The sequence below is a fragment of the Microtus pennsylvanicus genome, chromosome 11 (assembly GCF_037038515.1).
Source record: "Microtus pennsylvanicus isolate mMicPen1 chromosome 11, mMicPen1.hap1, whole genome shotgun sequence".
Taxonomy (NCBI): Eukaryota; Metazoa; Chordata; class Mammalia; order Rodentia; family Cricetidae; genus Microtus; species Microtus pennsylvanicus.
Window position 1 is genome coordinate 61,846,409 of NC_134589.1, and position 25,638 is coordinate 61,872,046.

General features: G+C 46.9%; 1 protein-coding gene and 1 pseudogene across 2 annotated transcripts; one reads left to right on the forward strand and one right to left on the reverse strand.

Moving 5' to 3' along the window:
* Positions 1-867: 867 nt before the first annotated feature.
* On the reverse strand, positions 868-24,405 carry Nlrp3 (NLR family pyrin domain containing 3). 2 transcript variants are annotated; one of them, XM_075992367.1, is made up of 11 exons: positions 24,335-24,405; positions 22,718-22,776; positions 22,172-22,492; positions 19,126-19,239; positions 16,503-18,255; positions 14,286-14,456; positions 11,619-11,789; positions 10,876-11,046; positions 5,152-5,322; positions 4,454-4,624; positions 868-1,581 (listed from the first exon to the last, which is right to left on the reverse strand). In XM_075992367.1, exons 3-11 carry the CDS (start codon positions 22,452-22,454, stop codon positions 1,482-1,484), a joined length of 3,105 nt encoding a protein of 1,034 aa, XP_075848482.1. In that variant the 5' UTR covers positions 22,455-22,492; positions 22,718-22,776; positions 24,335-24,405; the 3' UTR covers positions 868-1,481. The 2 variants fall into 2 exon arrangements, with proteins under 2 accessions (XP_075848482.1, XP_075848481.1); XM_075992366.1 differs by lacking the exon at positions 24,335-24,405 and adding an exon at positions 23,013-23,058 and having other exon boundaries at positions 1,360-1,581.
* LOC142859411 (uncharacterized protein KIAA1143 homolog) lies at positions 2,535-3,035 on the forward strand (annotated as a pseudogene).
* Positions 24,406-25,638: the final 1,233 nt, after the last annotated feature.

Genomic DNA, 25,638 nt, shown 5'->3' on the forward strand with positions numbered 1-25,638 from the left:
CCGATCAACCCATCTCTAATAATCTGTGAGCACCGGTCTTACCTGGAAGATTCTAGGTCGGAGCTTCATCGCGTGTGTCTGCCCGGGAGTGGGGCATGGCATCTCCCGAGAGGAGAGCTGTCGAGTCTGACCTCACTTCCTCTTCCTCCCAGTGTTCTGTTCTGTTTACTCCTCCCACCTATCTTCTAACCAATGAAATGGGCCAAGGCAGTTCCTTTATTAGCCAATGACCTTCCTCCATCATGCACGTGTGTGCGCGCGCGCGCGCGGGCGCACACACACACACACACACACACACACACTCCTAAGTCATCAAAGAGTTTGCACTGATTTTTGCACCGCACAGTTTTCTTTATTACATTAGTCTCTCTAGGAAGCTATAGCTCAGTTGGTGCGATGCTCGCCAAGCATCCACAAAGAATGGGTTTGAGCTCCAGAGTCACATAAACCTCGTGGTGGCACAAGCCTGCAATACCAGCACTGGCGAGGTGGAGTGAGGACCCGAGTTTCAAGGGGGAAAGTGGGCCATTTTTTAAAGTCAGTTTATCCAAAGAGAGTGTTTAGTGGCATGGTTGCTCTGTCCTTGCATAATCTCCTATACTAACAGTTCACCAACCCCATTTCCATAGCAAAGGTCTGGAGAGTCCACTGGACAATATTAAACAATATTTCCACTCTGGACAATGCTGTATTGTTTAAAAGTTGTTCTTGCCAGGTAGTGGTGGCACACGCCTTTAATCCCAACACTCAGGAGGCAGAGGCAGGTGGATCTCTGTAAGTTTGAGGCCAGCCTGGAGCAAATTCTAGGACAGACTCCAAAGCGACACAGAGAAACCCTGTCTTGAAAAACAAAAAAAGAGATATTTTAAGTATGTAAAATGATTTATTTTTAGAAGTTTGGACAAATAACTTAAAAGAATTCTAGGTACATTTTTAAATTAAGAAAGTAGTACATGCATACAATAAATACAAAATGGATTTTTATAAATCTCTGGACTTTTGGGTAGCTAAATAAAAAACATAACTATTAAAAAGTAAAAAAAAAATGAGTAGTTACCACAAACTTGCCATTTAGCACACAGCCACCTACTTACATGGTACAGTCAGTTAACAGAAGACCAAGAACAAGGATACGGACAAATGTAAAGAAAACAAGGGGAGAGACGTGGGGGAAGAAAAAAAACCAGCATGAGCGGAGGAAAGGACGGAATGTTTCTGTGAGTGCGTTCCATGAGGTCACCAAGAGGGAACACCTTGCCAGCTGAGGACATGACGGAGCCGCATCCTCTGCCATCTTCGCATTACCAGTGTCTTCACTGGGGAAACATCCTTGGCTCCCACAGGAGCCTTTGCTGCAGACCCTGAGCTAGGAGAACCCTGGCCATGGTCCTGATGGTGGAGGCAGGTCTGACAACCCTGAAGAATGGTGTGCACTAGGGCACGGAGCAGGACGGTGGCGCCTGGCAGTCCTGTGCCCACGCCTACCAAGAAGGCTCAAAGACGACAGTCAGCTCCGGCTTCTCTTCCTGGAGCGCTTGTAAGGCACATTTTGTTTCATAATTAAAATACATTTCACCCAACCTATAAAAACAGAAAGAAAGCTTTGGTTAGATTCTCAGAAAACTGGGAATTGGGCCTTTAAAATGTCAGCTCATCTGGTGTGGGGGTGTAGATCTATATAATGTGTGCGCTTAGGAGGCTAAAGCAGGAAGGAGTAGCACAGTTCAAGGGTAGCCTGGGCACTTAAGACATCATCGTGTGTGTGTGATCGTGTGTGTGTGTGTGTGTGTGTGTGTGTGTGTGTGTGTATACACATGCATGTAATCTCATTTCCTTTAATCCCATCTCCATGCCCTGAAATACTGAGTTTCCTAACCAATGTCGTTTCTGTGCTTTCTAAAGAAAGTCACACTGTTTTGTCCGGTTGTCCTCAAACTTCTAGACTCAAGCAATCCTCCTTCCTCAGGCCCCTGACAAGCTGGAGCTATAGAGTTTTGTATGCAGCTTATTGTATATTGACCCTCATTTTCAGATAGACAGGAGGGAGCATGAATCCCCTTACACCATTTCCCGGGTTCAACCGCTGAAGCAGCTCATGGCCAACCATGCTCGTCTGTTGGCTTCCCACACCTTCCTGACTGGACGCCTTGACTCCATGTATTCATAGTTATCTCGCTGCGTAATATCTAATGGCCAACGCTTTTTACAAGAAAACTGCAATGTTCTCTCACATCTTACTGTCAATGTTCAGCATATGTTGAACTTTCCTCAACTGTCTCGGAAATATTTTACAATATGTTTATTTAATCTAGACTTCCTACAAATCTACGCATTGCAATTTCTTGATATGCCTCTCAAACAGTCTGCACATATTTTCTTATTCAGGATCTTGTTAGGTAGTGAGGCTGTTCTCAAATTAGACATCCTCCTGCCTCCACTCCCTGAATGCTGGGATTATTGGTATGAGCCACCACAGTCAACTTAAGTACCAAATCCACTTTCTTCATTAAAATTTCCTTGAAAGGAGAACCGCCATGAGCAAGCGGAACCAGGTGTCATATGTGCTCCCCGCTGAACCCGCCTTCCTGTCCCGCCTCCAGGAAGGCCCCACCGTAGAGACCAAGAAAATCCAGCCTCAGCTCTCAGATGATGATGGGGATCACAGGGACAAAGAAGATGAGCAACCTCAAGTAGTGGTTTTAAAAATGGAGATCTAGCAGCTGAAGAAGTCATGAAAATTAAAGCAGAGATAGAGGCTGCCAAAGCAGATGATCTCCAACTGACGGAACAATCAGGTATCAAAAACCAGGTAAGCGTTCCTCAATTGAAAAGTGTTCAGGTTTAAACAGCAAGCTCCAGGAAGAAAAGAAGGAAAGAAAGAAAGAGAGAAAGAAAGAAAGAAAGAAAGAGAGAAAGAAAGAAAGAAAACCAATGAAGATGATGTAAATAAGCAGAATTCAGCTAGAAAGAACTCACAAAAGCAAATAAGAAACGGTAATCTGCTTTCTGCCGACAGTGACGATAAACGTGAGTAAGTGTGAACACCGTGGACGTGGTTTCCTTTGAAAACAATGAGGTATTTTTTACAGCATTGATTTTCCTGTATCTTAAAGTGACACTTTCCCCTAGTTCCTCAGGTTCATCCCAGAAAGCTTCACAAATACAGAAGAGAAATTCTTGAAATAAAACCCATCCCATGATGCCCCTTTGGCTGGCAATGCTAGACTTTCACTACTGTTAGCATTTGGTTACCTCCCACTGTGGGTATGTACATATGTAAGTTACACTTTTAAACAAAACTGAGATTGTTGTTTTAAAAAGTTTCCTTGAAAGTTAACCAAGGAGATGGAGCACTCGCCCTGCATCTTTTCCCCCAACGTCAGGTTGAGCTGTGGACTGTGCGTTCGCACACCTTCAGAGTGCGCCTGTGTTGGAGTCCTACCCTGAAATGTGGGGTACGGTCTGCGGGTGGTGACTGGAGTTGGGCAAAAGTAAGAACAGAGTCCTTGTGACAGGATTAGAACCCTTATCCCAGGAAACCTGTCCTCTCCCCATCTCACCCTGAGTGTGAGCACACGGTGAGCCAGCCCCTCTGCAAGTGTGAGCACACGGTGAGCCAGCCCCTCTGCGAGTGTGAGCACACGGTGAGCCAGCCCCTCTGCGAGTGTGAGCACACGGTGAGCCAGCCCCTCTGCGAGTGTGAGCACACGGTGAGCCAGCCCCTCTGCAAGTGTGAGCACACAGTGAGCCAGCCCCTCTGCGAGTGTGAGCACACGGTGAGCCAGCCCTCTGCGAGTGTGAGCACACGGGGAGCCAGCCCCTCTGCTAGTGAAGAAGAGCCCTTTTCTGGCAACTAAATAAGCCACACCTCATTTCAGATGTTCTGGCTTCTCTAGTTAAACAGACTCCTGTTGTTTAAGTCACCTGATCGATAGTGTTTTGTTTTACCTGATAAGCTGGTTACATCCCAGAATCCCCTAGGCTGTTTTGAGCCTAGCCCCCAGCTCAGTCATGACAATCCCTCTACTGGATCCCTATCCCCAACTTTGTTCTTCCTGTGGCTTCTGGTCCATTCATACTAAGAATCACAAGCTTCTGGGGGCGTCTAGGACCCCTTGTCATGTGGCTCTGGCTGTCGATGAATACATCTTTTCTTGGTCCTTGTTCATTCTGCTCTATCTAGGCCCTCCATATTTTAAACCACTTGGGATTCAATTGGGTATGAAAAAACTTCCCATCCTTAAAGAAAAGCAAATCTCAATGAAAAGCAGCCACACTGAACAATATTTATTTTCAAGAGATTATTGGTTTTCAGGATAAAGCCTTTCACACTCAATGGAATCTTGGCTAGTCTAAATACCTGGCTGCTGTTGAATGTAACTTTCCCCACATTGCTCTGTTTTTTAAGATCCAACAACTGGCCCAGATCTCTCTAAGCCCCCTGGGCACTCACTGTAGGCTCTGCAGGAGGCAGCCCTGCTGCTTCAGAACCTCGCAGAGCATCACCACGGCCAGGTCGCCCAGGTCGTTGTTGCCCAGGTCCAGCTTCCGGAGGCTCCGGTTGCGGGTCAGCATTTTGGAGAGATTCCAGCAGCAGTGTGAGGTGAGGCTGCAGTTGTCCAACCTTCAGGAAATGAGGGCGGTGTAAAGAAAATATCCTCAGCCCCCCATCCTGCCACGGTCTCCAAGGTCTTAGCCGGCATTATTTCCCACGCCCAAAAAGCCCGGGCATGAGCAGCTTGAAGCAGCTTTTTACGGTACTGATGTTTCTCTTCCCCCTTTAGATGGAAGTTTTTTTTCCCAATGTACTGGATTGTGCAGACCAAAATAGTAACAGAAATAGGTTAGCTGACTTTTTTAAGCGCTGTTTCCCCTAGATTTCCACAAAATACCAATGCCATATCATATGAATTTGCCTCTGGTTTTGAGGCCTGGGGTTGGCAGAAACTCAACTCTTGAGCTTCACACCATCTGGAAATGTCCCAGGTCTGCCTAATGAACCTATACCCAGGAAGACTCCTCGCTCCTCAAACTCAGATTTGCCTCCTGGTTGCTCCCCAGTCTCCCTCCCACCACATATTCCCATCACCTCAGGCAGCCCGTGGACTCACACCACATATTCCCATCACCTCAGGCAGCCCCTGGACTCACTCCAGCATCTGTAGCTTGCAGTCAGGGTGCAGAAGTCCCTCACAGAGGAGCTTGAGCCCCGTGTCTCCAAGAGCGTTGTTTCGTAGGTAGAGGTGCGTGAGGCTCCTGCTGGCTTTGAGGACAGAGGTCAGCGCTGAACAACAAACGGAAGTGAGGCCAGAATTCACCAACCTATAGGAAAACCAGAGGAAAGAGAGTTCTCAGTGCCCAGGCTCTCTCAGACATGGCACGCCGCTTTGAGCTGCATCCTCCGACTTAAAGGTCAGAAGCCAGCATCTTGGATACAATCTGAAGCGTGAATCCACATCTCTGGATCCCACAAGAGAGGGGAACAAGGGCCTCAGCATACGCTGTGCTTGAATGAGCACAAGAGAAAGAGAGAAAAGCAAATGATCGGATGCACCCACACTTCTCACACAGATTCCCTCTGGCAGCAGACACTCCTCTGGGCCGCCTCATCTGAAAGAACACCCCACATTCCCCTAACTACAATCCTTTGACACTGCAGACAGCCATCTTGACTCTGATGTCACTCAGGCAAGATAACAATGCAGCCGCCACAAGTACCACACACCTGTCACAGATTGGAAATCAGCGGTCATGAGGTTGTGTCTCCCTGAAAGTTAAGGACAGATGTGAGGTAGGGGCAGAGTCAGGCTCAGTGGGGATTCTGGGGACTTGCTGGAACTTACAGTGATGGGGAAAAAGAGGGGGCAGGGACCTTGTGGGCCAGGTAAGGTGGGGTGATTTCACCACATCCGCCGTCGGTCACACCTCCCATCCATCTGCCTGTCCCTTAGCACAAAACCACTGATCTGTATTACTACTGATGGAAAGAAAACATTACATTTTTATTACATTTTGTGAGAGACAGAGACAGAGAGCAGGCACCTGAGAGGACGGCTCTGCGAGTCCCAGGAATGAAGCTCAGGTTATCAGGCTTGATGGAAGGAGCCTTTACCTCTCAGACCTCACAACAGTCCAAGAATTTTTAATTTACTCTTCTTGGGTCAAGTTGAGCACTGTCTACAGCCAAGCGCTGTGCTTTAAATATGTGTCCCCGTTCCCCCCCACCCACCCCGTCCCCCACCAGATTCACATGTTTGAATACTGGGTCACCAGTTGGTGGTGCTGTTTAGACATGTTTTTTGTGGGATCATCCGGAGGTGTGGCTTGGCTGGAGGAAATAGGCCTTATAACTCTGGCCAGTTCAGGTCCATGCTCTTTGCTTGGCCTGATCCACCAGATCCACCCAGAGAAAAACAGCCTCCTACTGTTATGGAGTCACCTGAATCCATGCCTAGCACGGATGAGGCCCTGGGTTCCTTTCCTGGTACCACGGAAAAGAGGACAATGCCATAGCCAGGTGATTAGAATGTTGGTAACCACTGAGGCTGAGGCATGAGTATGCATGGCAAAATGTTTTGAAAAATCAAACAACCACATACTGTCAGCCCACCCGCTGGCAATATCTCAGTTCCAGCCAATCCCCATGAGGGTTTACATACTAACTGTTAACTTGACATGATCTAGAATCACTTTTAAGACAAATCTTTGGGCATATCTGTGAGGAATTGTCTAGATTAGGTTAGCTGAGGTAAGAAACCCTACCTTAAATGAATATAGGTGGTACCATTCCATGGGCTGGGGTCCCAGACTGAATTAAAAGGAAAAAGTCAAGTGAGTAGCAGCCTTTGTCTCTCTCTGCGTCCTGTTTGCGGCTCCGACATGACCAGCCTCTTTACACTCCTGCCAATGTGTCTCCCGGTGTCTCCTGCGCTCCCCCACGTCTGCCCATGAGCTGTACCCTCACACTGGGAACCAAAATAAACCCTAGATAGCTTTGTTCTGTGTCCTGAACACAGGTTGCTACCTGCTGCGTTCAGTTAATTCCATACGGTTTTCCTATTTATCAGCAATCTGCCCTATTTCACAAAACGGTCTCGTGATGACAACTGAAGAAGTTCTAACATGGTTGAGTATTTATTATGTAGGATAATGGTATCAAATATGATTGTTTTATTCCATTATTACAAACTCAAGATAGTAGTGTTAATTTTATTTCCTTTTTTTGTTTTTTTTTTTTGAGACAGAATCTCCCATAACCCAGGATGGTCTCTAACTTGTTGTATAGTCTAGGGTGACTTTGAACTTCCGATCCTCTGGAGTGCTGGGATTACAAGCATGCACCACCACACCCTATTTAAGACATGCTAATGATCAGACCCAGGGCTTGGCATGCCAGGAAAACACTGCCAACTAAGCTACAACCCTAACCTCCATATCTCTACGTTTAAGTAATAAAAGTAGAGAGCAGAATAATTATTTGAGGTCTGGTGAGATGAATCAGCAGAAAAAGGCTCTTGGCTGCAAAACTTGATGGTCTGAGCTTGATCCCAGTGACCCACGTGATGAAAGAAAGAGGATGAAGCCCTATGAGTCATCATCTGACTTCTACATGCACGCAATGGCACGCACACCCACAGATACATGTGGGCACTCTATACAGGATAGGTAAAAAAAATAATTGCAATAATTATTAACCAGAATAATTACGTGAAAAATAATGAAAGCTTCCTATTTGTCCATGGGAAGAAAAGGATCAACCAAGCTTCCATGAGGAAGAGATTATGAATGACAAAGAAAAGTAGAAGAACAGGCCAGGCCTTGGAATAGAAAACTAATTCAATACAGCTCATAATGAGGGGAAGGTAGAATGAAAACTGGTCCTCCCCTCCAAAAAACAAAGAAAGGAAGAAAAAGAAGGAGGGAGGGAGGGAGGGAGGGAGGGAGGGAGGAAGGAAGGAAGGAAGGAAGGAAGGAAGGAAGGAAGGAAGGAAGGAAGGAGACAAGGAAAGAATTGAAAGTTGTTGGGAAATAGTTTAAGGTATGTTATTTTTGTTTATGTTGCATTTGTTTAATTCTGTGAAGCTGTGATACTTTGCCCATCTAGAACACCTGATGGTCCTAATAAAGATCTCAATTGCCAGGCTGGATGGTTCAGAGGTTAAGAGCACAGCCTGTTCTTCCAGGTTTGCAGAGACAGAGACACTGTTCACTTTCACCTTCACAAACCTGGATAATTCCTTACGTTAAACTAAGTATGATACTTTTGTAGCAAAACTCAGAAGTGGCATCTGGGTGTGAGATCTATTTGGGAAGACATCTGTCTATGGGTGGTTATTGACACTTGGGGGTACATAAGACATCTTAGAGAGTGTAGAAACAAACAACAGGAAATCAGTGGGGAAAGCTGCAGATCACAGGGGGAGAAGCCAGTGCCGAACTTACAGAAGAGGAACCCATCACCTCAGCGTGAAAGGCAGCACGCACAGGGCAAGGATGAGCTGCAGGGATGAGCCAAGCTAAGGGTTGGCAAGGACCGGCAGAAGTGGGACAGGATCCTGAGGCCAACACTACCACATCCCGGTCTGTGGCCAATGAATTACCCCTTCCCTAGCGCTGTGCGTGGAAACAAGATCACATCCACCATCAGGACCCGTAACAGAGCTCCAGCGACCTTAGGAAACTCAGGGGCCAGATCCCATCCGTTGATTCAGAAGCCATGCTGTAGCAGTATAGGAAGGCAACCTGGTAATGTCTGGGGCTGGGCTAATAGAGCATGCTCAGGGAAGTATCAGAGTTTACAATTAATATTGGTGGTTAATTATGGATAATTGATTTCAGGTGTTTTGGATTTTGGATTTTTTTTTAAGACATAGATCCGTGTAGCCCAAGTTAGTTTCAAACTCACTATGTAACTGAGGATAACCTCGAACTTCTGACCATCCTGCCTTTCCCTCCCAAGTGCTAGGATTACAGGAATGTGAACAAAACCCAGTTTACTCTGTACTAGGGATGGAACTCAAGGCATGATGCATGCTAAGCAAGAATTCTACCAATAGAGCCACATGTCCAGACTCATCTTGTTATACTTTTTTTTTTCAAAGGCAGGATCTCATATATAGCTCTGACTGTCCTGGAAGTTACTAAATAGACAAATAGACCAGGCTGGCTTCAAACTCATGGAAAACTACCTGTCTCTGCCCCCAAGTGCTGGGATTAAAGGCCTGCACCAGTATGCTCAGCTTGCTTTACTGTGTCCTAAATATTTATCTAGCTGCCATTTCTATCAATCATGTGAATGAAGACATATTCAGTTTGTTTGTTTTATTTATAGATATTGACAGAAAGGACATGTTAGTCTTTCCCAGCTGAGTTAGCAGAGACGGGGGTAAGGTTAGGAGCAGATGCTGAAACCTCGCAGAGTACAATTGTGAACATAACCAGACCGAGGAACTCGCAAAGGGGTGGGCTGGGGAATCGCACAAGGGTGTCTGGTTCTAGCCAGCACCCACAGGCGGAGATCTGGAGCTCCTGAGCCCCATTTTCACCTCTTTGTGACATACAGGCATTGGTGAGCACTTAGCTCCATTTCCGGGGGGCAATGAGCTGATTCTCAAGAGGATCGTGAAAGAGTAGTGAATGGCCATTAGCTGGCGGTCTGTGCTTTTACTCGCTGCAGAATTCCAACCTCAAAAACCTGATGTGAGGCCAGCAAAATGGCTCTGCTGGGGAAGGTACCCACTGCCAAGCTGAACAAACTAGTTCTGTCCCTGGGACGCATGTCCAGGTGGAAGAGAAGAACTGACCCTGTAGAGTTGTCCTTTGACCTCCACGCAGGTGCTGGGGTGCACATTAAATAAGCAAATGAGTAAATCCATAAATGAATATATTGAGTTTTTGAAAGACGTATAGACTACCAAACATAAGGAAATCACACTGAAAACAGAACACCCCACCCCCAAACGTAAAAGTCTCACTGGGTCTTCGGGTCTGGATGCCAAGAGAAACATCCCCAATCCAGCTGTTTCCTGGGAGAGCTTGGCTAGACTGGTGCTGATGCTGAGCTCTGCCACTGCTGAGGATTTAGAGACATCTGTGCCACATTAATATGATGCTATCTTTGGGGACCAGAGACTGGGGCTGCTGCTCCAGTGCGGAACCTGAGAAGCTGTGGTTGGGGGATGAGAGCTCGGGCAGAGAACTTGCTTTACAGAACTCATTTATGTCCTTGAAAGCGCTCACACAGTAAAGGGGTTACTGCCCTCGTACAGGTCTCAGAAGCAAGTTTCGTGCTCAATGGGAGAAATAGAGCTGCACAACCACTAAGAAGCTCTGACTATACTGCCATGAGCCAGTAGGACTCACCTCGTCAGTAGTAATGAGACTGTTCCCCGGTGTCTTTGGGTAACGTTTTCTAAGACACCTACAGGTGCCAACATCTGTGGGTGTTCATGTCCCTCATGTAAAACGGCAGAGTATTTGCCTAACACCTCTGTGCATCCTCCCATGGACTGTAAATTATCTCCAGATTACTTACAATACCTCTCATGGCATACATGTTACACCATAAGTAGTATGCTGTATTGTTCAGAGAATAATGACAAAGAGAAAGGTTCATATACATCAAACGCAGACATAATTTTTCCTAATATTTTTAGCCCACAGATGGTTAAACCTGTGGCTCCTTGAATCTGCAGTGCAGAATCCCTGCTGTGTGCTGCATGAATCTGATGCGTCACACCAGTCTGATGCTCATGCTGCGGCTCCCACTTCATCTCCAGCTGATGAACCTTCCCTAGAGTGGCCCCATCCATGTTTTCCAGATAACCATCTCTGAAGAGAACTGGATTTTCCACAGAGATACGAAGACTTACTTACCCCAGCTTCTGCAAGTTACATTGAGGGTGCTTGATTTTTTCACACAAAACTTGAACTCCTGAATCTCCTAAGGCGTTTTCTCCGATGTACAGTCTGGTCAGAGAACAGTGGGAGCTCAGAACCAATGCGAGATCCTCACAGCACGCAGATGTGAGACAGCAGCTGACCAACCTGGCATGCAGAGGGGACAGGGTCAGTGCCATCTCTCATGCCTCTGTACCATGTCCCCGGAGACTGCATCTCCTGCTGCTCCCTCCGCTGAAATCTGAACCTCAGCTCCACAGAGCTCTCTCTCATCCCTTCCCCGTTTGGTGAGACGACAGCTACTAGACCCATTCCTGCACTAGAACATCTTTCCTCTCCCTTCACTGGTTTTTATTGAAATAAAATGTACATATGGGCGCCAGGGAGATGGCGCAGCGAGTAAAGGCATTTGCTACCGGGCCTGACGACCTGAGTTTAATCCCAGAACCCACATAAAGGAGATAGCTGGCTCCAAAAAGTTGTCTTCTGACCTTCATACATGTGCCATGGCATGCACATGCACGGCATACACACATACACGCCAGTGTTATATTTCCACATGTAGCTTTCCCCACAGCCACCCCTGGCTGCCTAAATGACCAGAAACAGAGCAGAAGGGACCACAGGAAGTCCTAGCCACTGAGAATATTCTAGTCCATCAGCGAGTTCCTGAAAGGGACCTCAATGGCAGAGCTTCCTGGGTGATGGGCCGCACTCACCAGAGCTTCTGCAGGCTGCAGAACAGGTGCTTCAGTCCCACACACAGAAGTCGGACACCAAAGTCCCCCAAGGCGTTGTCGCTCAGATCCAGCTCCTTCAGCTTCTGGCTGTGGCTCAGCACAGACGAGATGTCGAAACAGCACTGGTGGGAAAGTCCACAGCGTCCCAACCTTCGTGGCAAGCACAAGACACCAGAGTGTGACCCCGTCAGAATCTGGATCCTACAAGTGCCCCAGACCCACAGGGTCAAACTATGGGGAGGTGGCGAAACTTCTGGGAAGCGGAGCCTCAAGGAGGACTTGTGGTCACTGCGGGGGGGGGGGGGGTAGGGTGAGGGGTGGGAGGGGGTGACCTTAAAGGGGAATTGAGATACTGTGTTCTGTGTGTGTGTGAGAGAGTGTGAGTGTCTCTCTCTCCCATCTGTCTCTCTGTTTCTCCCCCTCTCTATCTCTTTCTCCTGTCCTCCTCAGTCGTCATGATGTGCACAGACTCCTCTACCATATAACACCACCATGATATTCCGTCTCGTCACAGACTCAAACAACAGGCTCAGCCGCCCAGGGACTAAAAGCCTGAACCTAAAGAGCCTTTCCTCCTTTTGCGTTGGCTATCTCAGGTGCTCATCAAATGGAGGGAGAGCTGATGCACAGCCTCCCTCACCGCTCTTGCCTTCAAGTCTGGATTTGGTTTCCACACGAGGCAGAAGTAAATGTGTTCCGGAGTAACCGGAGAGTTCCTGAGCAACACACAGGACGTGTGAAGAAGCGAACTGCTGCTCACCTGGCCATAGCCCACGGCTACTGTGTTCATCCACTTTCAGGTTTTTAAATGTAAGAGTGAGGAGCCTGGAGCTCTTGTCCTCAAGAATTTCTAACAGGCATCACTGGGCATGCATCACTGGGCATGCATCGCTGGGTTTCTCATCTACACAAAAAGTCTTTGCAAGCCTCATACTTCCACTGATTTTGCTTGACAATTTAATCCCAGCGTTCTCTCCACACTGAAGAGGAATTTAGAAAGCCCAGCTGACAGGTGTTCTCATAAAGTTCCTAGCCTGCTGGGTGGGGCAGGGTCACCAATGTCACAACCAGGAAGACACAGCTAGCAGGGGTGGGGGAAGAGCAGCCAGAGTCTCTCTGTGCTGGCCTGGTTGTTCACATTTTCCCATTCTACGTGGCATTGACTCCCAGTCTCCATAGATATTCTCCTTAGTGAACAGATCTCCATGAGCCACAAAGAAGAACTACTGGGAATGTCAGCAAAGCTGAAGCAAAGCCCAGGACCAGTGCCTGTGTGAGCATCCGTCTGTCTGTCAGTGCCCCGCACAGCTTGGAACAGCACTGATTACAATCGATGATTCATTTCGTGCAGTTGTCTAGTGGTGGTTTGTCTCCACGAGGCCACGTTTGCCTCCAGGAGGCCACATTTGCCTCCAGGAGGTCACATTTGTCCCCAGGAGGCCATGTTTGCCTCCAGGAGGTCACATGTCAGATGCTTGATCCTCAGTGTGGTGATGTGAGATGTGCTGACACCTTTAAGAGGTGAGACTAAGTACAAAATAATGACATCACCTCCAACACTGCCTCAAAAGGAATTAATGGAGTCTCCTTAGGAATTCAGCTGGCTCCCCACATTGGGGCCAGTGAAGTAACTTAGTGAGTAAATGTTCCTGTCACCCAAACCTAGGGACCTGAGCTCTGTCCCTGGAACCAGTTTCCGTAGTTGCCCTCAGACTTCTGCATGCATGTTGTGACATGTGCAGGCCCACATTCACACACACACACACACACACACACACACACACACACACACACACATAGACAACATATACGACACACACGCACATATTTTAAAGAAAAGAAAAATAGAAAAGTTTAAATTATATTATTTTTTGATTTATTTTTTTTCTTGTTCCATATATTTAGAGTTAATTACTTAAATAAAATAGATCATAGAATGGGATATAAGAAACTCACATCCCACAGCGCTCTAGTATGTTCTGATACTGCCAGCCGCTAGCATCTGTAATGAAACTTCCCAGCTCTCACCCAGAAGCCTGGTCCCGGAAAGAATGGAAGACGCAGGCTTGGCTTGGCCACCAAGAAATAGTTTTTTTCAGCTCTTCTTTATCTTCTCCATCTAAAACTCTCTAGACTTTCCTCCCGTCATTCAGCCTGCCCGTTCATAATAGAGTCAACTCTGTTCCTCCAAGCTTAATGTGTCAAAGTCCTATTCCAGAAGTCCACAGAGTGCGACCATATTTGGAAATAGGCAACTTCAAATGCGTAGTTAAACTGACTCTACAGTGTTGGCCCTAGTCCAGTGGGGCCGGAATCAGATACAAGAAATGTCTGTAAGAAGTGAGAGCCCAGACACACAGCAGGAAGATGATGCAAAGACTCAAGGAGAAAATGGTCATCTACAAGCCAGGAAGTGAGACTCGGAACCAACCAGCAGATGTGTGGTTTTGAACTTTAGCGTCCAAACCTGAGGTAAAAAATGTTAAAGCCTTTAGAGCTTGGCCTTTGGTCATTTTTTCACATTAGCATGGAAACAACTGACCAGACCATCAAAGATCTTTCTCTAGTGTCTCCTCCCATCCATTTCTCCGCCCTCTCGCGCACACACACACAAGCACATGCACACGCACACACCCGGGGACTCACCACAGTCTCTGAATGTTACAGCCTGGGTGCTGGAGTGCCTCGCACAGCACCCTCATGCCCGGATCCCCCAGAGTATTGTCGCTGAGGTCCAGTTCAGTGAGGTTCTCATTGGTGCTTAGACTTGAGAAGAGGCCTCGGCAGAAGCCAGACGTGAGATAGCAGTTCGCCAGTCTAAGACGGCATGGAAAAAAGACAGAAAAGAAAATCGGTTTCTAATGATAACAAACTAGAGCTCAGGACAGAGCTCCTGGCACCTATTCATAGAAAAGTCTTCTAGACGGCAACCACCAGCCATAAACCCACTGCTGATTCAGAGGGAAGCAGGCGGGGGAGTCTTGGGTAGAGAGGCTCCTTTTGAAATTAGAAGAAGTAAGCTTTTAGGCTTACTGCAAACATCCTCAGCCACCTCCTTCCCACCTTAGACTGCTGTTGTGCCCCTGGCCCGGACATGCAGCCTAGTGGCCCAAGGAGCATTTTTGACCCAGGCTGCCCAATGCATTGGGAGTGTTGTCGACAATCCTGAGGCCATGCTGCAACCACAGAAGAAAAGTCCGAATCTTAAGAGCAACACCCATCTACATTGGTAGTTTTTAGTTTTACAGTCATTTCCAGGGATTCACGTTAGAATACCCCGTAGTCTTATGAAAATGCAGAGCCTGAGGAACGGGAATGAAGTTTACCAGCATATCTAAGATCCTAGATTTGGCCCCTCACGCTACATAACAGCAGAGCATACTTGTCGATACCTGTAACCCTACTACTCAGAAAATAGCACGGTTAAAAACTCAAGGTCATTCTCAGTTACACAATGAGTCCAAAACTAGCTTGGGCTACATGAAGCCCTAGCTTTGAAAGGAAAAAAAAAAGGCAGAACTTCTTTGTTTACGCACAGGACAGGCTTTGTGACTCCAAAACTCTGATGCGGACACCCACATAGCTAGTTGTAGTGATGTTTTATTTGTGTTTTAATAAATAAAACTCGCCTAAAGATCAGAAGGCAGAGTTAAACCACTGGAGGTCAGGAAGTGGCACAGACCCTTAATCCCAGGACTCAAGGCCACCCTGAGCTACACAAGATTAAATCTGTCTAAAAGAGAAACACAGCTCACACAAAGGTGATCCCAGCACTAAGGAGGTGGAGACAGGAGTGATAGGCTGGGTGGAGAGGAATATAAAATGGGAGGAGACAGTTGCAGTCTTGGGGTTTGATGGAGACAGCTGTAGTCTGCAGTCATGTTAAGGACCCAATTGCCTCTTTGTTTGTCTGAGCTTTGGTACAGGTACTTGGCTACTTTGCTTTTCTGATCTTCAGCTTGAACCCCAATATCTGTCTCTGGCTTTTTAGTATTCATGCTACAGCTAGTCCTCTTGGAAGGTTCTGTAACAAACAAAGAAGGCCTCTGCCCAGCAAGTAAAATGGCTGTTACCCAAAGTAAAGGATCCCCACTTCTCATCAGGGGCTTTAGCCAGAGTCCCTGCCTTCCTCATAGGTGTATGGTTCTAGTCTGGCCTCTTAACCTTTCTTCACTACAGTTAGGGCCCTAAGGAGAAAGTCTGTCTTCTTCTATCTCCTCTCTCTTTCCCTCTCCCCCTGGTGTCGTCTGAATGTTCACTTTGCCCTTCAAAAACTCATATTGGTACCCTAGTCTCAGAAAGATGGGATCAGGAGGTGAGGTCCTTGGAGGATGGTTCAGTCATTGGGTTAAGCCTCATATACAATAACGGTATCTTGTGAAAGAGAGAACCAAGGAGTGGCTTCCCTCCACCCAACAGGTAAGAACAGTATGTGGCGTGTTCCATCTTTAGCCTTCCCATCCTCCACAACTATGATAAATAAACCTTTATCTTCAAAAATAACCTAGTTTCAAGCATCCGATACAGCAGCATGGATTAAAGTAAGACAGTGAGCTAGAGGATACAAGCAATGGGGGGTTATGAACATTTCCACACACTGCCACAGTCCACCTGATACCTTGTGCCCAAGTGGTGTGCTCCCCAGATGCTTATTTCTTAGTCTATAGGGTTTTGTCCTCAATCCCACTTATCCGCCTAGCACAAATCACTCTCTACCAATAAAAGAGTGGCAGTCACACTGTCACGAAGCTTGGCAATTATATTTGGAATATCAGAAAGAGAGGAGAGGAAGTAAGGACCAAGGAAAGTGACCACGAGGCATAAGACACAGGCTACCATCTGCTTGAGGTCAAATTTCCTTACCTGGAAGAACAGGCAGCTTGGGGCTCTGGGAAAACACAATGGACCTGGTCCGTGTGCTCACTTCCTCCTTTCTCTTCTTCTTCCTTAGGTGAGTTGTGGAGAAACCCCAGGGAAAGCGTTTTCACCCGACTACAGTTCTTGATACAGAAGGAAGAAACCACATGGTCCATTCTGGTAGAGAGATTGATCTCAATTTTGGGGAAGTGGTCCATGGCTCTCTGCACAAAGTCTTCCTCCTGCATCTCATACAAGCAGTAGAACAGTTCCAGCTGGCTGGGCTGCCTCTGCAGCATCTTGGCCTTGGCTTTCACTTCAATCCATTTCAGCAGTTCCAGTCTGACTTGCTGAGAGATCTTGCAACTTAATTTCTTCTCCAAATAGGAGCTTCTCTCCTGGTTTACAAGGCCAAAGAGGAAACGGACAACAAAAATCAGATAGCCTTTTTCAAACTTGCCGTAATTCTCTAGGAGAACCTTCACGTCTCGGTTCAGAAGATCTGAACAGCCTGCTGGTCCCTTCCTCATAGCCACCCCCTCTTCCTCCTCTTCCAGCAAATAGTACATAGCAGCAAAGAACTCCTGGAAGGTCATGTGGCTGAAACTAAAGACTCTCTCACAGTCCACTTCCTTCTGGAACACGTTCATTCTCAGGAAAGCAGAGACGTCCGTCATCTGCAGGCCGTGTTTCCTCAGATCACACTCCTCAAATAGGATTTTCTGGTTCCAGATTCCATCTGCAGCCAGTGAGCAGAGCCCCTGTAGGTGGGAAGAGAAGAGGTGCTCCTCCGTGTCCCCTCGGGATTGCAGCAGGCTGGAAAGGAAGAAGACATAGACGGCGGTAGTGGTCTTGGAGGTCTGGGCCAGGCTCTTCCCAGCCTCCATCTGCTGCTTCAGCCCCGTGCACACGATCCAGCAGACCAGGGGGATGAAGCACATGGTAAAGAGGATCTCATTCTCTTGGATCAGCCTGAAGGCTTCCCTGGCCTGCAGCTCATCTGAGAAATACTTAAAGAAATACTCCTTCCTTTTGGCCTCAGAGAAACCCAGGATCTCAACATGGCGAGGGTGGTCCAGTAGATGCTGCAGCTTCTCCAAGGCTACGGGCCTCGTTGTAATGAGCAGAGAGGCCTTGGGCAGCAGTTTCTTTCGGATGAGGCTGCTCAGCAGAATGTCTCCCCTCACAGCCTTCTGCCAGTCTGTGCAGACCTCTCCAATGTGCTCATCAAAGGCCCCTTGAAGCTCATCAAAGCCATCCATGAGGAAGAGGATCCTGGAGGGCTTTTGCAGGATCTTACACACTGGTGGGTTTGGGTCAGGACAGCAGCTGACAATCAGGTCTCCCAGACTCCTTGGTGTCCTGAGGCTCACCTCTCGACAGTGGATAAAGAATACATAATCAAATTTGTCTTTGAAGAGCTTCCTGGATGCCCAGTCCAACATAATCTTCCTGGCTAGTATTGTTTTCCCAATGCCTGCTGCTCCCTGGAACACCACTGTGTGCACAGGCTCTGTGTGTTCATCCTCGGGCTCAAACAGCAACTCCAGCTTAATGGAACTTATGGGTCTGTCCCACGTTTTGGTCCTGCCGATGGTCAGTAATTCATACTCCCTCTCTTGCTTGCTCGGATGCTCCTTGACCAGTTGTAGCTGAGTGTAGCGGTTGTTGAGGTCCACACTCTCACCCAGACGTGCATTCCTGTCTTTGATACAGTAGAACCTGCTTCTCACATGTCGTCTGTATATCTTACAGTAATCTGCAGCAGAGACAGCAAGGTTGACTCGGAAAAGCCCCCACACATCTCTTCCTCAACAATAAGCTATGAGTGGACCTATGCTCTTACAGGAAGAACACTGAGAATAGTGAGGAGCCAATAGCAACAACAACAACAACATGCATAGAATGATGAGTGTCGACTAGAGATAATGTGCTCACCAAACATTCATATGTATATAGCAAGGTTATACTCACTGATGCAATAGTGGCATGATTGCCATGACAGTAACCAACCATTCTATGATTGGATTTGAGGTCTAGTCCCAAGGTAGGGATTCATGTCAGGCTCTGAAAGTCCAGTCAAAAGCCTGTGTGGCTAGGGAGCCATAGGCCCTAGCAGCAACGTGTTCTCCAGGTATCTCATTATATCTATTACTGGTTTCCCAAAAGCGTTAAGGCAACATAAAATGCAGATTAATATTAAAACATGCCCATGTGCAAAAAAAAAAGTGCCTGTACTCTAAAGGAAGCAACAGCTGGGTTGGGTTAGGGAAATAGGAGGTATAATTCTCTCACTGCTCAAGTGTATCAGGTCCCTAAAACTCTGTCACCAATTACTTCCCACTCATGATAGAGCAGAAAGCCAGTACCACAGGCACAGCCTCCAGCCAGAAAATCTGTTATTTCAGCCTTATACCTTTAACTAAAGCCTATATTTGCCTGTAGTAATCCTTTTCCCTGGGACTTTAAGAAGCCATGCATCTACTTCTTCAGCTGAAGGTGGTCCTGTAACAGGCCTTGTTCCCTGAGGAGGAAACTTGGAGAGTGGCCAAGCTTCCCTGCTTTCCAGTCCCTTGGCCTCCTCTTCCAGGTCTCAAAACAAAGTTGGAAGCAGCAGCCCCACGCCTACCTTTCTTTTTCTTACAAATCGAGATCTGGGAAAGATATCCCAGCAAACCCATCCACTCCTCTTCAAGGCTGTCTTCCTGGCATACCACGGTGAGATTAGAAGCATACGAATCACCTAAACACAAAAGGAAAAAACACAAAGTACATCAGAAAGTCCTAACACAGAGGGTAGAATTGAGCCTAGTCTATGGGGTGGTATGGGGTGGGTCAAACGCCCTTCTGAATTAAACATAGCTTAGCCAAGCATGACAGCCCATACCTCTAAGCTCAACACTTGGGAGATGGAAGCAGGAGGACCAGAACTTCAGGAGTTATCACCAGCTGGTAGTGAGTTCAAGGCCAGCCTAGGCTGCATGAGATCATGTCTCAAAGAGGAAAAGCAAAGGAAAGAAAGAAAAAGAGGAGGAGAGGGGAGTAAACATGGCTCAGGTGGCAGGCCATAGTTATTTCATCAGAACCCCAGTATGCATGATTCTGCTTGCCTCACTTTGAAAGAGTAGCTGTCAACCATCAAACACTGTGTTCCCGAACACAGAATGTCTTTTCCAGGCCCAGACGTCCATAGAGTCCATATGAGAACAAACAGGGTTCCTTTGCCATCATCGTCCTTGGCTTTCCCTAGTACCCTGACTTGGAGGCTATGTGCACAATCCTCAGTGTTCTCCTGACAGCCCCACCCTTCCCTGACCTCAGCTGCATGTATGTAATCCATTTGGGTCATATCCTGTGCTGCCGTGTCTAGATTCTTAGGTCCTCAGAAATTACTATTGTCAGTCTGTATAATGAAGAAGTTCAGAGCACTGGTTAACTAAATTCACATTGAAAACTTTAAAATTCTAAGAAGGACTCTACTCGAAGCAGTTCTTACTCTGTGCTGAAGCTTAGGCATCACTATCCATAGAAAACCCTAAGGAGATTCCAACGTGTACCTACAGCCAAGAACTACATATCCAAATAGTCTGAACTTTCTTCCTAGGGGAAATTTAGGAGTGCTGTAACAAAAGCCCCCTCCCAGAAAACATATCCAGTAGATTAAGGACACAGACAGGAACATAAGTGTAATATATACCCACTCCTATGGATATAAAATTATTCTGTAAGATGATGCCAGGGTTGTAGCTCAGTTGGCAGAGTGCCTTCTTAATATGGACCAACTCTATCTATACCACGTAAGCCAGGCAAGGTGTTAGTGCACACCTGTAACCCTGGTACCCAGGAGGAACAGGAGTTCAAGGTAATCTTTGGCTACTCAGAGAGTTGTAGGCAAGCCTGGGCTATGTGAGACCCTTTCTAAAGAAGGAAGATCAGGAGAGACGGAAGGAAGGAGAAGACAACACCACTAGCAATGAGATCACAAAAGAAAAATCTAAACCTTGAGCAGATTAAGCCCTCAATAATTATATTCTCATTTAAGGTCTCACTTTAATCCAAACGAGAACTTCTAATACTGGTGGCAGCTTTTACACTTAAAATCCCGATATGAAAGCCGACACCACGTGGCTATACTTTTATAGTCGTGCCTGGCCTTTTACTCTGGATATGCCTGGTTCTGAGTGGGGAGCCCTGGGTAATTAAACCTCTCCCTGGCCTATGCCGTTCATTTGAAAGCATGAATAGTACTAGTAATTTCTTTGTGGGGTTAGTGAAAGAGCGAAATCTATTACAACTGCCCAGTATGGGGGTTCTAAAGAGGTGGTTCAGTGGTTAAGAGCACTGGCTGCTCTTCCAGAGGATCTGGATTCAGTTTCCAGCACCCACATGGTGACTCAAACTGTCCTTTGTCACACAGCTCCGTCTCTCTCTCCTATATCACACAGCTCTCTCTCTCCTATATTACACAGCTCTGTCTCTCCTATATTACACAGCTCCATCTCTCTCTCTCCTATATCACACAGCTCTCTCTCTCCTATATCACACAGCTCTGTCTCTCCTATATCACACAGCTCCGTCTCTCCTATATCACACAGCTCCGTCTCTCCTATATCACACAGCTCCCTCTCTTTTTCCTATATCATGACTGCAGTGTCCTTTGTCACACAGCTCCATCTCTCTCTCCTATATCACAATTGCCTTGCTATGCACCTCCTCGTCTCCACTGACTCAGTGGTGTAAGATGGAACCCAGGGCCCTGAGCATGCTAGGCAGGCGCTCTACTGCTGAGCTACCCCACCCCTTCCAACTCAGCATCCTCTGCCTATGACTTTCTGGTTACTCTGAATCCTTTCTGCTGTTTCGCTTGTTTAGAGCGAACAAGCATCTGCCAGGAGCTGATTGGAAAACCAGAGGTGGGCCTCAGCAGGAAACAGACTCAGAGAGCAGGGTACTAGTCACAGCAGGCTACAAGTAGAGTTTTTACAGAATTAGAAAAAGCTGCTTCCTCCCACTCTCTCATACCCCACCAGGAGAAGAGGAAAAACGGTGATAATAAATTAACATTTTAAAGATGCCAACTTCTTTGTAGCCAAGGACATAATCTCCCAGCACTTAGAAGGCAGAGGAAAGAGGATTTTGAATTTGGGGACAGCCTGGAGTACATAGCAAGTTCGAGGCCAATCTGGGATATGTGAGACTCTAATTCAAAACCAAAGAAAGGAAGACATTGAGTAAACACAATTATCCATTGGCAATTGAAGAGACCGCAAAGTGTAGTATAGACACGAATATTTGTCATTAATCTTTTTTAAAGAAGGAAATTCTGAGATACATGAAGTCATTATGCTAAGTGAAATAAGTCAGTCACAAGAGACAAACACTTCGTGATTCTGCCTGCATGAGGAATCCATAGTGGTAAAGTTCACAGGAACAGAAAACAGGATGGTGGTTGCTAGGAGACAGGGTGAGGTAATGGAGAGGCATCACCTAGTGAGGGAGGAGTGTCAGTTGTGCAAGAGGGAAAGTGCTCTGGAAGTTGGTTGCACAATAATGTGAGCTTTCTTATTACTAAGCCTTAAAATTACTAAATTACCAAGACTTAAAATTACTAAAATTCTATGTTTTAGGTTACATGTACTTTACTGTGAGGAAAAAAAATCTTCTTGTTTACTCACTCCAGTCTGGCTGGTCCTTCTTAGCTTTTTCCCAGAGGTCTCTCCTGTTGATAGCTGCAAAGATCCACACAGCCATGGCCCAGGCCTTTTCTTCCCCATTGAAGTCAATCATGAGTGTGGCTAGATCCAAATGGTCAGCCTTCTCCATCTGGCCCCTGGGGAGTGGGATGCAGCCACTCTCAGGCGGGTAATCTTCTAGGTGCATTTTGAATTTCCTGAGGTCCACACCTTCGAGGTCCTCTAGATACTGGGCCAGCTTGCAGCGGACACTTGTCATCTTCATCAGCAGCCCTTCTGAAGGTCTTTGCGCTCAGGGCCACACTGGAACGCAGGAACGAAAACCCCATGTGGGTAAGAAGAATCTTACTAAAAGTCTCCACTTCTAGAAAATTAGATGCTAATATTGAAACATCACAGGGTAACCCATAGGTTGGTAAAAGTTTTAAAGTTTCTCAACTCAGAAAATTCAAAGAGTGGGAAAAAAAAACAATCACTCGACTCTATGAATCACCATGTCTGGCTTTGAAAAGTAAACCAAACACTCACCAGAAAGTTCTCTTAGCTTGATCCAGGAATGTGTCCTGAGCCATGGAAGAAAAGCTCCCCTGCAGAGATCAAAATAAATAAGCCAACAGCCAGGCGGTGGTGGCGCATGCCTTTTAATCCTAGCACTCAGGAGGCAGAGGCAGGAGGATCTCTGTGAGTTCGAGCCCAGCCTGGTCTACAAGAGCTAGTTCCAGGACAGGCTCCAAAACTACAGAGAAACCCTGTCTTAATAAACAAACAAACAAACAAATAAGCCATCAATAAATCAAGCATAGTACGCAGAAAACAAACGTACATGAGAGCATAGGACTGTGGTCCCATGGTGACAAGGCTGGGACCTGGACACTCTTCACTATTACTCAATTTCAGCTTCCTCATTTAGTCACGGAGGAAGCAAAAGAGATTTGCTTTCTGATTTCTTTTAATGGAAGGTTCTGGTTTCTTGTTCCTTTTTTCATCTGAGGGAAAGGAACAAAGGAAGGAGAAAACCAGGAGAAAAGATGCTAGTCATGACAAAGCAAAAGAGGGGGAGGACTCCCAGCACAGAGGGGAGGACTCCCAGCACAGAGAGGGAGGACGCCCAGCACAGAGAGGGAGGACTCCCAGCACAGAGAGGGAGGACGCCCAGCACAGAGAGGGAGGACTCACAGCACAGAGAGGGAGGACTCCCAGCACAGAGGAGAGGATGCCCCACGCAGAGGGGGAGAACACCCCACGCAGAGGGGGAGGACTCCCAGCACACAGGGGTAGGTAATCTTTCACTGCTCCTCTACTTCCCACTGACAGATAGAAGGCAATCAGGTGGAAGCTGGGTGCATATAAAGGAGAACCGAATGCCCACATCTCTTCAATGGCTCTTAGAAAGTTTCTTAGAGACAAATATCATGAGAATCACGGGTCACATTTCGTTAGAACTCATGGTTAGATTAGCCTGATTATTCTCTCTCATCGAGTTTCCCGATTGAAGTGTGTAGGTTCCTCTTGCTGAGTAGTAGAGACTCTAAGTGACTTTCTCAGATGGAAGCCGTTAATGGCAGGGGAGGGGAAAAGAGCCTGGACAATGGTAATGGGCTCTAAACTGGTATTTATATGACAGCAAGTTGACCCTTGAAGTACCTCAAGCTCAACGATCTCTGCCCCATGCAACAGCTCACATCTTTCTTTCAGTCATCTCTTGGGCTTTCGCTGACAGCTACCCCAGCTCTACAGATCCTCCTAGATTGAGCCCTCTGCTCACATCCGGACCGGGAATTTTCAGTCCTCTGCTCCCCGCCCCTGAGACCTGCTGCAATGGCTTTAGTCTTTACTTTGGCTACCCCTGGGCTTCCATCACACTCCCTCACAGGCATCCCACCCTCTGCTGCCCCGAGTAGATGCTGGGCAAGCCTGTTGAAGTCCTTGGAAGTTATAACTGCTTCTTTCGCGATCCCCCAACACCGCCCCAACATGCACATACCAAGTAATCAACAAACGGAAGATCCCAAAATACTTTAAAGCTAGACCTAGAGTCTAGAAGAAATTTCTAGTTTGTTGACCAAGACAAATCATGCCATTAAATATAGTTTCCCATTCCTTCCTGGATCTTTTGCCCATACTGCTCCATGAAACTGTACTCACCCGGATACCGGCCTTAGGTAGAACCGAAGAGGAAACGAGATGACTTTATAGTGGTCACTGACACTGGAGGCAGGAAGGATGTGGTTTCCGGAAGTGTACGAGCTTGCATCACCGTCAAAGGCAAATTAATAGTTACTCATCTGGATGGGTTTTCCAAACCCAAGCAATAGACTTCTGAGTATAAATCTGGGCTGCAGACCAGAATTCCCCAGGGTCCTTGGGAAAGACTTTAGAATAGTGGGCTCAGTCCCCCGGGGGAGGGCTGGGACTCCAGAGAAGAGGGAAGTGCGCAGTGCTAAGCAGAACTGCTGAGCGGAGAGTTGAGAATAAGCTCAGGCTCTGAAACCCCGTGTTCCATGTTCTTCCCTCTCACACGGAGACGGTCAGCAGGCAGCTACGAGTGTTTGCTGTCCCCCGTTATTTTTGAAGGCAGATGTTCTACTCCACGACTTTTGGACTCACCAGTCGGGTTGATTTGGAAAATTAGCTGTGTCCGAGGAATAAACCAAAAGCACCTAACTTTCTTTACCCCTGAAGAACAAGGGGAAAGATGTCACACAGCCCTGCTTTCCCTGCTCCTTTTAGTGGCTGTAGGACCACAGCCAGACGGGGGCATGGGTTCCACCGAGTTCTGAGCAAGAGGTACTCACTCTCTCAGTATCCGGCACAGGGCGGCTGCTCACGCTAAACTACAGGCAAAGTGACAGACCACATCTCAGAGACTCTGTAGATCCAGTGGCAGCAGCAACAAGAACTCAGATGCTAAATCCAGACAGGAAGCAAATCAGACACATTCAGGAAGACTGGAGCTACCGCCTATAGGCAAGAATTTTTTTTTTTAAGTCGGTTGTAAATCGCGTTGACTGAGATATATTTTATGTGCAGCAAAAATCCACACCTTTATAAAAACAGATATGTAGATTAATAGAAAAGAGTAGAAAGTGCAAAAATAAGTCTGTTTATGTGAGCAACTGATTTTGACAAAGACCACCGAGAAGATAAAAAAAAAAGGAGATCTCTTCAACTACTGGTCTCTCAGCCAGACACAGTGGTGCAAATCTGTAGTACCGGTGCCTTTGGAGGTTGGAGCAGGGATTTATAAGTTCAAGGCCATCCTGGGCAACTCAGTGGGACACTGTCTCAAAATAAAAGAGGGGGGGTGGGAATGGAGCTAGATGGTAGAACCTTATGTCGTTGTTGTTTTTACTCTTAGCTCTTTACTCTTTGAGTGCCCACCACCTAGCTCCCAAATAAATACACAGAGTCTTATTATTACTTATAAATGCCCTGTCTTAGCTTGGCTT

Excerpts from the sequence above, each read along its gene's own strand:
- Nlrp3 (XM_075992367.1), bottom strand. The coding sequence starts at position 22,454 with ATGAAGATGACAAGTGTCCGCTGCAAGCTGGCCCAGTATCTAGAGGAC. Across the intron at positions 11,047-11,618 it reads TGCAGCCTGCAGAAGCTCTG|GTTGGTCAGCTGCTGTCTCA; the intron begins GTGAGTGCGGCC and ends TCTGCATGCCAG. Across the intron at positions 4,625-5,151 it reads TGCAAGCTACAGATGCTGGA|GTTGGACAACTGCAGCCTCA; the intron begins GTGAGTCCAGGG and ends CATTTCCTGAAG.